At 43.2% G+C, this 16,740-nt stretch overlaps 1 protein-coding gene across 1 annotated transcript in view; it reads left to right on the top strand.

The window, feature by feature from the left end:
• dnajc1 (DnaJ heat shock protein family (Hsp40) member C1) overlaps positions 1 to 15,719 on the top strand; it is a 115,071-nt gene extending 99,352 nt beyond the window's left edge. Inside the window, exons 10-12 of the mRNA XM_033015510.1 lie at positions 5,226 to 5,274; positions 7,410 to 7,882; positions 15,381 to 15,719. Of these exons, the coding sequence (XP_032871401.1) occupies positions 5,226 to 5,274; positions 7,410 to 7,882; positions 15,381 to 15,449 (591 nt within the window). The 3' untranslated portion in view covers positions 15,450 to 15,719. The remainder of the gene's footprint in view (positions 1 to 5,225; positions 5,275 to 7,409; positions 7,883 to 15,380) is intronic.
• Positions 15,720 to 16,740: the final 1,021 nt, after the last annotated feature.

Genomic DNA, 16,740 nt, shown 5'->3' with positions numbered 1-16,740 from the left:
GACCTGGGTATTTCTAGCATTTTCTGTTCTTATTTTAAATTGCCAGTGATTGAGTTTTGTGCTTTCAGTTATCATTTAATCACTTATTCAGTTATCAGTATTATCAGAACTGGGTTTTAATTTGCAATGTCAACCTTAGTCCCTGTTTGCTTTCTTCACTAGAAGCTCACAATTGTTGGCCCTATTACCTGGACCAAGTTTCTTTTAGTGATTTCTAACATCTGTTCTTTGACCCATTTTCAGAGTTACGATTGTAGCTTCAGGCCCAGTTCTCGTAACTGCCCCACTGTAGCTTGTATTGTGAGTGTACAACAAACATTTGACCTGTTGTTCTTCAGTTTTTTTTAATATGGGCATGAATTTAAGTGTCGGCCAGGCTGCAGTGTGATTATTAACTACTAGTGTACTAAATTAGAGGCAGGGAAGGCTTAAATGACTTGTAAAGTAATATTATTCATTCAACTCTGAGCATGTAAACTGATTCCATTTCCCTCTGCGGTCATTAATCTCTTGTATTCGAGCCTTGATAGCAAGCTGATAGGGGATTTACTGTCCATGCAGATAAGAGTCGGGTAGAAAACAAAACAACAGACAGGTGGGATGATGCGAGCAGACCTTTCTAATTAGTGTGGAGCCTGACAGCATGTGCCAAAAAGTACTGGAGTTGGATAGGTTGTCCCCTGTGTCCTTTAAAGCAATAAGAATGAGGACATGATTAACAGCCTTTGTCCTAATAGTTTGGAAAATACCAATCTGTCGCTTGTTTATGAAAGGAAATCATTTTAGCTTTTAGAATTTTATCATGTGGCTACTGGAGGAGAGTTGATGATTCTTCATTCATTGACAAGATAGCGAAAATTTGTAGGCCAGCCTGGACTTTAATATGCAATGCAATATCTATAGAAATTAAGAAAAATCTAATAAGCAGAATAGATCAAGAAATGTTTTGTATACTTAGTTTGTCATTCTATAATGAAGGACTGTACACGATACGAATGCAGAACAAGTGCGTGCATTCATCAATGTTATATTGCAGTTTTACAGAAGGGACAGTCATTCCAAGTTAAGGGCCGGTCCCACTTTGGCGACATTTTTGGCGACAGACGGGAAAGGGGTTATCACGTCGTGGTCGGGGTGTGACGCGTGGTGACGCATATAGTGACGCGTAGGTGATGCGCGGTGTGTCCCTGTCGCCTCAGGATTTTGGATTATTCAAAATTTGGGGCGACATTTGGGAGTCTCATCATGCCGTGCGCCCTGTCGCACGCAGACGTATGTGGTCATGTGGGTGACGCACGGTTAGGGTTAGGGTTAGGGACCATAGATGGGCTGTAAAATATTCTTCTTTCAATGCATGGATTTTAAACGATAATATATTAAAATTAATACAATAAAATCAATTGTGCAAATGAAAAGATGTCGGAGTCGTTCAGTTTTATTTATAGATGTATTTATTTATCGACAGCAGATCTCTCTTCCAATGGTCTCTCCAAACCCCCAGAGGCAGTGGAATTTTCAACTGGGTACAGGCAATGTTGTCAATGTACCAGTGCCCCCCACCTGCTCCGGCCACTGAGTCTAAATACCCACCACCCATTTTGTTGTTCCCAAAGTCTGCATTCATCCCATAGTCTAGGTATGTTGCAAAACTTACTTTCAGCGGCGCTGCAGTTCTGTCGCTGCCCGTGTGCGCGACTTTGGCATCTTTGAGAGGGGGGCGGGTTTAAAACGCGATTTTCTCTAGGCTGTTGAAATCGATGTTGTTCAGCCTACTTAGTTGCTGACGAAAAATCGCTGCGAAATTCGTTCAGGTATTTTTAAACTAAATTGGGTTATTTAATTGTTATAGTAGATTAAAAATCATCCTCTAAAGCCGCGAACCCCGACAACGGGACGGATCTCATGTAGGGGACAACGCAAGGTAGGTTGTTTATTTTTACATTAAAAAGGTCTTCTTAAGATCCCTTTATACAAAATTTTATGTTGCGAGTAGCTGACTTGGGGGACCATCTGAACCGGCAGTATCTTTCATGCCGACATGTGGTACAAATTCACCGCAATGGCAGCGTTCTAAACCAGCGCGTTCCACAGAATCCCATTAAATGGCCATTAATTTACAGCAATTGAAATCCCTTCCATTTGGCCTATAAATATTGTCAATGAGATTTTAAAATCATGTTTTATTGTGAATTCTTGTGTGAATGTTATTTGGACACTTAGGCTATTTAAAAATGTTAATCTTTCCTTAAGAAATGGATAGATGTTTAGATCTAGTAATTGAATTTTGAAATTAGCTACAATTGGGTAACTAACTAATTATATGCTTTAAATTCAGGTCATCCAAGTAAGATTGTTTAATATTTGTTTCAGAATGCTTCAATCTATAATAACTGAAAATTTCTTTCAGTTCTCTTAATTTTTAATAAAGTTATGGGCTTTAGACTGTCCTCGATCACAGCTTTTGTGTTAAGTCAATGGAAAATCAATAGGAACAAGATGCTAATTTCCGAGTATGAAAATGGCCATAACTTTTTTAATACTGAAGATATGAAAGTGAATTAGGTGTCAAATTAAACTTCTTTTTATGCTTTATCTGATGGGATAAATTGCAGACTTGATTTTTAAAATCTCAAAATTTTGTAACATTGCTACATAGTCAATGTTACTAAAAAACAGATGATGTGGCCTTTGTGCAGGACTATTAGTGGGATCAAGCTGTCACAGGCTGGGTCCACAAATGGGAGGCGTCGGCGAAAGTGGGGGTTGGAGAATGGGCGAAGGGAGGGAGAGGAGGAGAAGGGGATGTGAGGGGGAGGAGTGGAGAAGGGGGAGAAGAGTGGAGTGGGGGGAAGGGAAAAAGGGGAGGAGAGGGGAGCGGTGAAGCGCAGGGGAAGTGGAGAAGGAGGGATGGGGGCAGGAAGGGGGGAGAGGGGAGTTCAGTCTACACTCATTGAATCCATCCCTGTGAAAGGTTATAGAGACGGTGATTGGATCTGGAAGCGGACCAATACATCAATAAATAATACTGAATGGCTCAGACATATTTTCATTTGCATAATTGATTTTATTGTATTAATTTTAATATATTATTGTTTAAAATCCATGCATTGAAGGAAGAAAATTTTACAGCCCATCTGTGGTCTCCGGACGTCACCCGCATGACATCATATGTCAGCGTGAATGTCGTGCAACTTGGCGGTTTTGCGCGCGTCAGTCACTTTAATCTGAAAACAGTGTTTTATGAGATTTTTAAAATATTCTTTCTGCCAACTGCTAAATATTGTGTAATTAAAAAAATTTATCTTAGCATGAGGGACTTTTATTTTTCACTAGACGAGGTGGGACCCGTTGGGTCACTGTCACACGGGAGTCCTGGTCCCCCAACGCAACCCGTTCCCCAGCGCAATATTCCACCACTCACCCATAGCCCCCACGGGAGGCCTGGTCCCCCAACGCAACCTGTTCCCCAACACAATATTCCACCACTCAACCATAGCCGACAACTGCGCAGGGGCTGCTCATTTTGCCTTGTATACCCTCCCTCATTTTTAAACTTAAAAAAACCCATTTGCACTTGCTAGCTAGCAGAGCTCAGTGTACTGTGACTTTTGCTAGGGCGAGCAGAACTCGGTGTAGTTGGATAGCAACAATGTTGCGAGTAGTGCTACAATCCCACTGTGACATCACAGCTGTAAGCACCGGGTAAAAGCAGTTATTTTTACCACGTTTCTGCACATTTGTGAACATTTTCATAAATAACTCGAGAAATAATGCATGAAATTTTTAGAATAGGCGATTTTTGACCACGGCGTAAATCTCCCATCGGAATGTCACCTTTAGCACATCGTGTTTTCGAGGAGTTGTGAAATGCACACGAACATCACACACACAAATACATAGAGTTTTATAAATATACTAGACCAAGTGGGACCCGTTGGGTACCGTCCCCTCATCGGGGGAGGGGGGACAGCCTGCGGCGTCACACACACACTAACCACCCACCACACACGGGGGGAGGGGTGATGGGAGTGGGGGAGGATGGAGGGGGGAGAGAGGGGGGGGGCGCAGGGGCGAGAGAGGGGGGGGAAGGGGAGGAGAGGGGGGAGACAGGGGAGAGAGGAGGGGAGGCGAGTGGGCTGCGAGCGAGCGGGCTGCGGGGCCCACAGGGAGCTGGCTGCGGCGACCAAATGACTGCGAGTCGGGATGGGGGGGTGGTGACGTAACTCGCAGCGCGTGAAAAACAGTGTGCACTGTGACCCATTGTGACGTCATCAGCTCATTTATTATGTAAGTTATTTGAAATGTTTGAACATTTTAAAAAATAACTTGAGAAATAATGCATGACATTTTCAGATAAGGCGACTTCACAGCGTAAATATCTATTGGAATATGTAAAAATGACAGCGTTAGCGCGTCTTGTTTTCGAGGAGATGTGAATCGCACACGAACATCACACAAATAAATACACATCTAAGGTCAGAGTTTTATTAGTTTAAAGATAAATTATAGTTAGAAATAGTTTCAAAAGCAAGGTCATTATGCAGGAATTGATGCCAACCTCGTTCAGACTAAATGTTATCGAGTATAGCTTTATTTTTTATTTTTACTGCTGCATGAAACAAGCATGTTGTTTCAATTTGGCAGAATATTTGAGAAAGTGATGCATGTAGACAATTAGCCCATCTAATGTCTACTAATATAAGTTCTCGAGTCATAAAGTTTGTTCATTTAACATGTGGACTGTGGGTTACTGGTAGTACTCTCATTTCTAAGGCAGAAGATCGAGGCAGAAAATCTAAGATGCCAGACAATGACAGTATATAGAGTGTGTTGTAATTTCTAAATATATTTTACCCCAAAATTCTGAATACAATACGGAATATTCAGGTGAACATCTTTATCCTGTTATTCCATTTACTTAATATTAACATGATATTAGGTATCGCTTGTAAACGTGCTTGAGGATAAAGATCATTAGGTTTTAACACCAATACCACAACAGTCAGTGTGCAAAGATAGGAAGGAATAAATCTGGAGATTTTCTCTGTAGAACTTTACAATGGCTGCAAGCAGCTTCTTATCCTTGCAGTACTGAGTTGTGATCAAAACATTATTCTGGAAGATGGATTTTTTTGGCACATTAAGCCGCATTCTCCCCCTCCCTGCTCTTAGCAGCCCTTAATTTTAATAACGAGTTGAAAACCATTCTTTTTCTTTTAAAATAGATTACAACCAAAGCTAAACAAGTCAAAGATTTTGTTTCAGCGGCACCAGGTATGTGCATTACGTCATATGTTTGTGTTCACATTTGCCTGTACCTTTTTGTATGTTTTGTTGTGTGTGCTATATTTAAATGCAAGTTGTTTATTTCAGCTTCCTCCGTATACTAAGAATACGTTTATTGGACCACAAAAATAAAAAAGTATTAACGCGTATAGTACAACTCATGCCTTGCTAATATTCCTTCACTTTGGTTTGACCCAAAGTCATAACGTGGCATTTTATTTTCTGATCGTTAAAAGATGCAAGTAACTGCAATCACAGTGATTGTAACTGAAGAATTAGGAAGACCTTCAGATTTCTTCTTGCATGATGGCTTTGTGTGCTTAAGTGTTTTTTTTTCTCCCTGTCATCCTTTGGGGTCAATGTGCTGACTGACCAACAGTTCTCTTTAGTGTTCAGCCATCCCCAAATTTCCCATGTAAATGCAAGAATTGCCGAATGACAATGTTTACTGTACCGAAAAAGACACACAGTGCTGAAGTAATTCAGTGGGTCAGGCGACATCTCTGAAGAACATGGATGGGTAACATTTTGGGTCAGAACCCTTCCCCAGACTGATTGTGGTGGGGGATGGGGAAGTAAGCCGGAAGAGAGGAGGGGCTGGACAAAGTCTGGCAAGTAATCGATGGATACACGTCAGGAGGAAGTTTGCATTACATTGATGAACCTTAATCTCTGATCTTATTTCAATGTGACCTGATGAAGAATTACAATCCATCTATTTGAGTAAAAAAATCACTGGTGCTTGTGAGACTTTTGTGCCCCTGTCCCACTTAGGAAACCCAAGGTTTCCGTGTGGTTCCCAGAGGTTGCAGGTGGTTGCCAGAGGTTGCAGGTAGTGGAAGCAGGTAGGGAGACTGACAGAAACCTCCGGGAACCGCACGGAAACCTTGGGTGGGGCACAAAGTCTCCAGAGGTTTCCGTTCAGGTTTCCTAAGTGGGACAGGGGCATTAGACTTTAGAGATGCAGCACGGAAACAGGCCCTTCAGCCCACCGAGTCCACACCAACCAGAGATCCCCGTACACTAGCACTAGATCTGGGTCTCTGGCGCTGTAAGCAGCAACTCTATCGCTACACCACTGTGCTGCCCTTGAGAAGGAGTCTTTAGTGAGGAAGAAGCTATCTTTAAAAGGATTTCATTTTAATGTTTTTTATTATTTCTTGGTGTTTTTCATCAAAGACCTTTAAAAGCTTTAAAATGTAATTCTTGGCTTTAATAGTTCAAGCTCTGCTCCAGCTTTGCCTCCGTCATTGATCATTAAGTCATTCTGTGGGTGGTAACTCGATGTGATTTAAACAGCAGAAAGGGACAGGATGGAGAGACCACAGAATGTGTGTGATAGGTTGTCAAAATAATAATTACTTTAAATAACAGCATGGAGAGACAAGAGAAATCCAGAAGTAGAAGGATCTCCAGTCAAAGTTGTTTGTCCATTGAGTACCAGACCTTGTTGGTCCATTTTGATTTTTGCCTGCAGCTACAGATCCCATACCCATTCCAGCACATGGAAACATGGAAACATAGAAAATAGGTGCAGCAGTAGGCCATTCAGCCCTTCGAGCCTGCACCGCCATTCAATATGATCATGGCTGATCATCCAACTCAGTATCCTGTACCTGCCTTCTCTCCATACCCCCTGATCCCTTTAGCCACAAGGGCCACATCTAACTCCCTCTTAAATATAACCAATGAACTGGCCTCAACTACCTTCTGTGGTACAAGCACAAACACAAACACTTCTATGGTACAAGCACAAACTTGTGTCTTCCCAGTGTATTCTGATAAAGACGGGTCCCAACCTGAAATGTCACCTATCCGTGCTCTCCAGAGATGCTGCCTGACCTGTTGCATTACTCTAGCATTTTGTGTCTTGCTCTGATAAATCCCCCACCGTCCAACTTGGTAGCTATGGGCATCCTTGTAACTGGCTGCTTATCCGTAAACTTCATAGCATAACATCTGTGATTCATTTGAATACAAATATTGACCACCTACTAGAGGGTGGAGCAGTAGGACATATTTGACTGGACAATTATGAATTGATAGTCCTGTTCACCAAAGCAGAATTGTGGTAAACTTCGGAAAATTATGTGTCCTATTAACGCGTGTGTGTTTTTCAACAGGAACAGTAAAACTATTTGAACTGAAGTCTGCATCTCAGACTTTAAAGAGTGCTAAACGTGAAACAGCCCTACCTGACCACATAATTACTAAAAGGGATGTGGAGGTTGAAGGAGAACATGAAGGGTTTGAGAATGGGGATGATCCAAGTAACTACACTGACAGACTTGCTGCGGAAACCAGGCTTCGGAAACGGAAAGCTGCTAAAACCTCAGAGCAAACTTGTATGATCCAAGAAGAAACCGAGCAGAAACAGAAAGGAAGGCGTCAGAGGGACTTTGATAATGCAGAAGCGGATGATGATGAGAGTGATGAGGAGAAGAATAGGAAAGCAAGAGTTCGCTCTTCTGAAGAGTCCGTTGAATTGTGGAATCAAAATCAACAAAAATTGCTTGAACTAGCCTTACAGCAGTATCCAAAGGGAACTTCTGAACGCTGGGACAAAATAGCAAAATGTGTACCAGAAAAAACAAAGGTAATGTTTTGGTTATTATTTAAAATCTGAGTTAATAAGACTGGTGATAGTGTCAATGAACAAAAGTGGCTTGTGCAGTATTTGATCATGGCATCACATATTAACTCAAAGACACATTGAAGCACATGTAGACTACTCAGCCGCTTGGTGAACATGTTTCATCTTTCATCCAGATCACAACTGATCTTCGACATCAACATCATTATCCTGTCTTGCTTTATATCCTTTGATACCTTTTAATATTGAAATAAAGTATCAATTTTGGTATTGAATGAATTTGATGACAACATCTGCTGTCCTCGAGTGGAATATTATAGAGTCACCAACATTTGCGTGGAAAAAATAGCTCCTTCTCTAACTGGCTTAACCCTTTGTAAGATTTTTTTCTGAACTGTATGCAAAAAAGGAATTTCACCACCTATCTACATGTGACAATAAAGTACCATTGTACTTTGAGACTGACCTTCTCAGCTAGTATCGATAGAACTAAGGAATTGTAAGGGTAAAAAGACCCTCATGGGACTAATCAACAGTAGCCTGGACAGAGGGCACAAGTTGAATCAGGAGTTAAAATTGGCATGTAGTAAAAGTAATGCTGTGGTTGTTATGGGAGATTTCAACATGCAGGTAGACTGGGGAAATCAGGTTGGTACTGGACCCCAAGAAATGGACTTTGTAGAGTGCCTTCGTGATGGATTCTTTGAACAGCTTGTATTGGAGCCAACCAGGGAGAAGGCAATTCTGTAATTAGTGTTATGTAATGAACCGGATTTGATAAAGGACCTCGAGGTTAATGAGCCATTAGGAGGCAGTGACCATAACATGGTTAGGTTTCATCTACAATTGGAGAGGGAGAAGAGTAGATCGGAGGTGTTGCAGTTGAATAAAGGGGACTATGAGGCTATGAGGGAGGAGCTGGCCAAAGTTGACTGGAAAGATACACTAGCAGGGATGACAGTGGAACAACAATGGCAGGTGTTTCTAGGAATAATACAGAAGGTGCAGCATCAGTTCATTCCTAGGAGGAAGAAAGATTCCAAGGGGAGAAAGGGACGACCATGGCTGACAAGGGACGTCAGGGACAGTATAAAAATTAAAGAGAAGAAGTACAACGTAGCAAAGATGAGCAGGAAGCAAGAGGATTGGGTAATGTTTAAAGAACAACAGAAGATAACCAAAAAGACAATATGGGGAGAAAAGATGAGGTACGAAGGTAAGCTAGCCAAGAATATAAAGCAGGATAGTAAAAGCTTCTTCAGGTATGAGAAGAGGAAAAAATGTGTTAAGACCAAAGTTGGACCCTTGAAGACCGAAAAAGGTGAATTTATCATGGGGAACAAGGAAATGGCAGATGAGTTGAACAGGTACTTTGGATCTGTCTTCACTAAGGAGGACACAAACAATCTTCCTGATATAGTAGTGGCCAGAGGATCTGGGGTGACAGAAGAACTGAAGGAAATCCACATTAGGCAGGAAATGGTGTTGGATAGACTGATGGGACTGAAGGCTGATAAATCCCCAGGGCCTGATGGTCTGCATCCCAGGGTACTTAAGGAAGTGGCTCTAGAAATCGTGGATGCATTGGTGATAATTTTCCAATGTTCTATAGACTCAGGATCAGTTCCTGTGGATTGGACGGTAGCTAATGTTATCCCACATTTTAAGGAAGGCAGGAGTGAGAAAACTGGGAATTATAGACCAGTTAGCCTGACATCGGTGGTGGGGAAGATGCCGGAGTCAATTATAAAAGATGACATAGCCGCACATTTGGATAGCAGTAACAGGATCGGTCCGAGTCAGCATGGATTTACGAAGGGGAAATCATGCTTGACTAATCTTCTGGAATTTTTTGAAGATGTAACTCGGAAAATGGACAAGGGAGAGCCAGTGGATGTAGTGTACCTGGACTTTCAGAAAGCATTTGATAAGGTCCCACATAGGAGATTAGTGGCCAAAATTAGGGCACATGGTATTGGGGGTAGAGTGCTGACATGGATAGAGAGGTGGTTTGCAGACAGGAAACAAAGAGTAGGGATTAACGGGTCCCTTTCAGAATGGCAGGCAGTGACTAGTGGGGTACCGCAAGGCTCGGTGCTGGGACTGCAGCTATTTACAATATACAACAATGATTTGGATGAAGGGATTCAAAGTAACATTAGCAAATTTGCTGATGACACAAAGCTGGGTGGCAGTGTGAACTGTGAGGAGGATGCTATGAAAATGCAGGGTGACTTGGGGGAGTGGGCAGATGCATGGCAGATGAAGTTTAATGCGGATAAATGTGAGGTTATCCACTTTGGAAGCAAAAACAGGAAGGCAGATTACTATCTAAATGGCATCAAGTTGGGAAAAGGAGAAGTACAATGGGATCTGGGGGTCCTTGTACATCAGTCTATGAAAGTAAGCCTACAGGTACAGCAGGCAGTGAAGAAAGTGAATGGCATGTTGGCCTTTATAACAAGAGGAATCGATTATAGGAGCAAAGAGGTCCTTTTGCAGTTGTACAGAGCCCTAGTGAGACCACACCTGGAGTATTGTGTGCAGTTTTGAGGAAGGACATTCTTGCTATTGAGGGAGTGCAGCGTAGGTTTACAAGGTTAATTCCCGGGATGGCGGGTTTGTCATATGCTGAGAGAATGGAGCAGCTGGGCTTGTACACTCTGGAGTTTAGACGGATGAGAGGGGATCTCATTGAAACATATAAGATTGTTAAGGGCTTGAACACACCAGAGGCTGGAAACATGTTCCCGATGTTGGGGGAGTCCAGAACCAGGGACCACAGTTTAAGAATAAGCAGTAAGCCATTTAGAACGGAGACGAGGAAACATTTTTTCTCACAGAGAGTAGTGAGTGTGGAATTCTCTGCCTCAGTGGAGGCGGGTTCTCTGGATGCTTTCAAGAGAGAGCTAGATAGGTATTTTAAAAATAGCGGAGTCAGGGGATATGGGGAGAAGGTAGGAACGGGGTACTGATTGGTGATGATCAGCCATGATCACATTGAATGGCGGTGCTGGCTCGAAAGGCCAAATGGCCTACTCCTGCACCTATTGTCTATTGTCCTTGTACCTACAAATCCTCTCAGATTTTTATACAATGAGAGATCACCTATTCTGTTAAACTCTTGCCTATTCCACCTTCTTGTTTAACATATCCATCTTTACTGGCACCAGTCTGCTGAATTCTTGTAACACTTCCTCGATAGCAATTATATCCTTTCCTAAGCAGAGCAAATTGAACACAATACTTAACATCTCACCAAGACCCTAATTAGTTGTAGTATGACACATTTAATCTTTTACTCAAATCTTCCAGTAATGTAGGCTGTCCTATTATTTTGGCTGCTGCATTGCATTTTAGCCTTCAGTTAATGGAGTATAAGGCCACCCAGGTTCCTTTAAACATCAATATTTCCCAGTCTCGCATCATTTAAAAATACTCAACATTCTTCCAAAGCTATATTTCGGTCCTCGTATTCACACTGATTATGAAGCTAATGCACATAATTGAGGATTTTGATACAGGCAGCATATGGGATCATAGTCCTTCAGCACAGAAACAGGCCCTTCGGCCCAACTTGCCCATGTCAACCAAGTTGCACCATCAACACTGGTCCCACCTGCCTGTCTTTGACACAATCCCCTCTAAACCTTTCCTATCCATGCTTATAAGTCATAGGAGCAGAATTAGGCATTTGGCCCAAGGAGTATACTCTACTATTCAATCATGACTGATCTATCTTTCTCTGTAACCCTATTCTCCTTCCTCCTCCCCATAAACCATTGACACCCTTATTAATGAAGAAACTGTCAATCTCTGCTTTAAATATACCCAAAGACTTTGCCTCCATGGCCATCCGTGGCAATGAATTCCACAGGTTCACCATCCGCTGGCTAAAAAATTCCTCCTCAACCCTTTCACAGGATACGCCCTTTTATTCCCATTCCAGATATGAGATTTTGCCCTCTGGACCTAGACTCTCCCACTAGAGGAAACATCCTCTCTACATCCATCTATCCAGGCCATTCATTATTTGTCCTGTCCAAACGTCTTAGAACACATAGAAAACATAGAAAATAGGTGCAGGAGTAGGCCATTCGGCCCTTCAAGCCTGCACCGCCATTCGATATGATCATGGCTGATCATCCAACTCAGTATCCCATCCCTACCTTCTCTCCATACCCCCTGATCCCTTTAGCCACAAGGGCCACATCTAACTCCCTCTTAAATATAGCCAATGAACTGGCCTCAACTACCTTCTGTGGCAGAGAATTCCACAGATTCACCACTCCCTGTGTAAAAAATGATTTTTCTCATCTCGGTCCTAAAATACTTCCCTCTTATCCTTAAACTGTGACCCCTAGTTCTGGACTTCCCCAACATCTGGAATAATCTTCCTGCATCTAGCCTGTCCAACCCCTTAAGAATTTTGTAAGTTTCTATAAGATCCCCCCTCAATCTTCTAAATTCTAACGAGTACAAGCCGAGTCTATCCGGTCTTTCTTCATATGAAAGTCCTGCCATCCCAGGAATCAGTCTGGTGAAACTTCTCTGTACTCCCTCTATGGCAAGAATGTCTTTCCTCAGATTAGGAGACCAAAACTGTACACAATACTCCAGGTGTGGTCTCACCAAGACCCTGTACAACTGCAGTAGAACCTCCCTGCTCTTATACTCAAATCCTTTTGCTATTTAAATAAATCCGTATTGTATTGTATTGTATGAATGCTAACATACCATTCGCTTTCTTCACTGCCTGCTGCACCTGCTTTCCTACTTTCAATGACTGGTGGACCATGACACCCAGGTCTCGTTGCATCTCCCCTTTTCCTAATCGGCCACCATTCAGATAATAGTCTACTTTCCTGTTTTTGCCACCAAAGTGGATAACCTCACATTTATCCACATTATACTGCATCTGCCATGCATTTGCCCACTCACCCAACCTATCCAAGTCACCTTGCAACCTCCTAGCATCCTCCTCACAGCTAACACTGTCTTCGTGTCATCCGCAAACTTGGAGATGTTGCATTCAATTCCCTCACCCAGATCATTAATATATATTGTAAATAGCTGGGGTCCCAGCACTGAGTCTTGTGGTACCCCACTAGTCACTGCCTGCCATTCTGAAAAGGACCCATTATACTGCTTCTGCCATGCATTTGCCCACTCAGCCAACCTATCCAAGTCACCTTGCAGCCTCCTAGCATCCTCCTCACAGCTTGGAGCATGGGAAGAAACTGGAAATAACAGAGAAAACCCATACAGATAGCACCTATAGTCAGGATCGAACCTGGGTCTCTGGTGCTGTACAGTTGCAACTCTACTGCTGTGCTAACGTGCCACACTGTCTTTACAAATTGTGCAGTGCAGGGAAACAAATCCTTTTCATGCATAGTTCACTGGAAAGGGAATCTGGAATCCTCTCCTCAAAAACCTTACTGGTCCCTTGGGTACTCTGCAGTCGTATGCTTCTATTGGTAGAAAGAATGAATGAATTATTGCAGTACAATTGAGCGTTTTGTTCCAAGTGGGGATGAGCATCTTGGCTCTCGGTAGAGCAGCAGTCAGCCAGGCTTGTAGACCATAGTTTATAATAATTCTGACATGCATATGTAGACATGGATTTGAGGAGTTGGGCTGTACCTGTAGGCGTGGGGTTGAGGAGCTTGCTGAGTCAGTCGTGAAGCCATAGAGTGATACAGTGTGGAAACAGGCCCTTCGACCCGACTTGCCCACACCGACCAACATGTCCCAGCTACAATGGTCCCACCTGCCCACGTTTGGTCCATATCCCTCCAAACCTGTCCTGTACATGTACCTGTCTAACTATTTCTGAAATGTTGGGATAATGCCAGCCTCAACTACCTCCTCTGGCAGCTTGTTCCATACACCCACCACCCTTTGTCTGCCCTGTCTTTGACTGTTCTGCTGTAACATTTATGTAGATGGCACAAGTCAAGTTGCTGGTTAATGGTGACCTCAACAATATTGGCAGAACATAGAACAGTACAGCACAGGAACAGGCCCTTCGGCCCACAATGTTTGTGCCAAATATGATGCCAAGTTAAACTGATCTCATCTGCCTGTACATGATCGATATCCCTCTATTGCCTGTACTTGGCTATCTAATAGCCTCATAAACACCACTATCGTATCTGCCTCCTCCTCCACCACCCCCACCCCTGGCAATGTGTTCTAGGCTCTCACTACTTTATGTACCTCTTCTGCACCGTTTCCAAAGCCTCCCAATCATTCCTGTAATGTGGTGACCAGAACAGCAGGCAACACTCCAAATGCAACCTAACTAAAGTCCTATAAAGATGCATCCTCACTTCTTGACTATTATGAACAATGCTCCAACCAATGAAGGCAATACCACAGGTCTTCTTCACAACTCTATCTGCTTGCATTGGCACTTTCAGGGAGCTATGGACCTCAAGACCCTCTGTCCAAGCAAATATTGCCACTCTGGTGGGCTTGACTTCAGTATAACCAGGGCTCCTGATGGTCATAACGTTAAATGATGCTTTCATGTCACGGGCAGTCACTCGTACCTATAAAATTCACATCTTTTGGTGCATGCTGGAGCTGGCTAGTCCTGGTGAAACCCAAACTGAGTATCAATGAGTAAATACTGCATGATGACGCTCTTGCTGACAATAGACATCAGTTTGCCAATTGAGAGATTGTTGGGCTGTAATCGGCTTATTTGAATGTTGCCTGCATTTAGTGAATAGGATACACCTGGGCAGTTTTCCCCCCACGATTTGATAGATGCCATTCTATTGGAACCGCTTGACCAGACTAGAGATGCAAATGGTCCAGGAATGCACGGCTTAAATACTAGTAGAGGGACGCTGCCTGATCCCATAGCCTTTGCCATTTCATGGACTCTGAGCTGTTACAACATGGAATGAATACAATTGACTGAAGACTGGTTTCTGTGGCGGGGATCTCGGAAGGGAGTTAAGGGCCTGTCCCACCAGCATGCGATTGCATGCGTCTAGCGCGACCAAACGTGGCTTGAGGCGTACAGCCGCACGGGGCCGGTCCCACTTCGAAGCGCGGAGGCGTATGGAGTTGTGCGGGGCTGGTCCCGACATCGCGCGGGGCTCCGAAAATCCTGCACTGTTCGAAAATCCCGCGCGCCAACGGCCTGTCGGCCCGCAGGCGCATTGAGGGCGTACGCAGCGTCTTGACGCCGTACGCATCGTCCTGACGGCGTACGCCTAGCGCGTGGGGTTGCGCGATGATGTCACCGCCCGGCATGTCGTTGCGTGATGACATCACCGCCCGACGCCGTGCGACGTCCAAATTCAGGTTGCCCGCCTCCTGCCCAGCTGATTGGTGAGTTTGATGGTGGGACCAGCATGCTGGTGGGTCAGGCCCTTTGGCATGTTTTTCCATGTTAATGAATGTAAAGAAAATAGTTTGAAATGCAATTTGCTGTTACAAAAGACTAGGTAGACTTATTGTCAAATCTCTTATTTTCCTGCAGGATGAATGCATAATCAGGTACAAACTATTGGCCGATCTGGTTATGAAGAGGAAGCAAGCCAAAAGCTGACTGAAAATAGAAGCAATGAGCACCGCGGTGTGTCTCCCCAGAAGCAGTAATGCGCTGTGGACAAAACTCTTGTGTAAACCTGGACCCTAGTTGTATATGACTTACCTCACTCTTTGTTTCTGCCAATGTCGTGTGCCTTAGTTTAAAAAAGAATCAATGTGCCACCATCTCGTACAGAATAATCGGGACTTACTTTGGAATCCATTTGTTTCATTAAACGCCATGTACACATGGATAGTTTTAAATTTGTTCATAAAGTAACTTTCTGTAGTCCACTTTGTCATTTCTTTACATAGCTGTGATGAGCTTGCAGTTCTTTTGCAGATCGCTGATAATTAATTTCCGACATTTTTAACTGCCTGGTTTTTTAAAATTTAGTAAAGCAAAACAGGATATTTTTAGCTTATGTAAAATTCAAGAGATCATAATTAAGGAATTCAGCTTGAAATGATGACATTTGATTTTGCTGTCTTTTCATCCCATTTCTCTTGAGCCATGAGAGTTCACTATGAGGAACTTGCCAGCCTTTGTCCAATTGGCCTACCTTTTTATACATGAACCAAGCCAGTGTTGTGCTTATCAGTGCTAAATCAGTCTGAAGAAGGGTCTCGACGTGATTCCTTCTTTCCAAAGATGCTGCCTGTCCCGCTGAGTTACTCCAGCATTTTGTGTCTATCTTTGATTTAAACCAGCATCTGCTGTTCTTTCCAGGATAAGATCTGTACTTGGTTAATATACTCCAACTGCTCTACATGCAGTTGTTGCAGAAAGACAATACATGATTACAATCGAGCCATCAAGTTTAGTTTATTGTCACGTGCATCGGGGTACAGTGAAAAGCTATTGTTGTTTGCAAACCAATCATTGGAAAGACAGTACATGATTACGATCGAGTCATCCACAGTGAACAGATAGATACATGATAAAGGGAATAACGTGAATAATGTTTAGACAATAGGTGCAGGAGTAGGCAATTCGGCCCTTTGAGCCAGCCATTCAATGTGATCATGGCTGATCATCCACAATCAGTACCCCGTTCCTGCCTTCTCCCCATATCCCCCAACTCCGCTATCTTTAAGAGCCCTATCTAGCTCTCTCTTGAAAGTATCCAGAGAACCTGCCTCCACCGCCCTCTGAGGCAGAGAATTCCACAGACTCACAACTCTCTGTCTAAATGGCTTACTCCTTCTTCTTAAACTGGCCCCTGGTTCTGAACTCCCCCAACATCGGGAACGTGTCTCCTGTCGCTAGCGTGTCCAAACCCTTAACAATCTTATATGCTTCAATAAGA

The sequence above is a fragment of the Amblyraja radiata genome, chromosome 2 (assembly GCF_010909765.2).
Source record: "Amblyraja radiata isolate CabotCenter1 chromosome 2, sAmbRad1.1.pri, whole genome shotgun sequence".
NCBI lineage: Eukaryota > Metazoa > Chordata > Chondrichthyes > Rajiformes > Rajidae > Amblyraja > Amblyraja radiata.
This window is presented reverse-complemented; position numbering and strand designations above follow the sequence as displayed.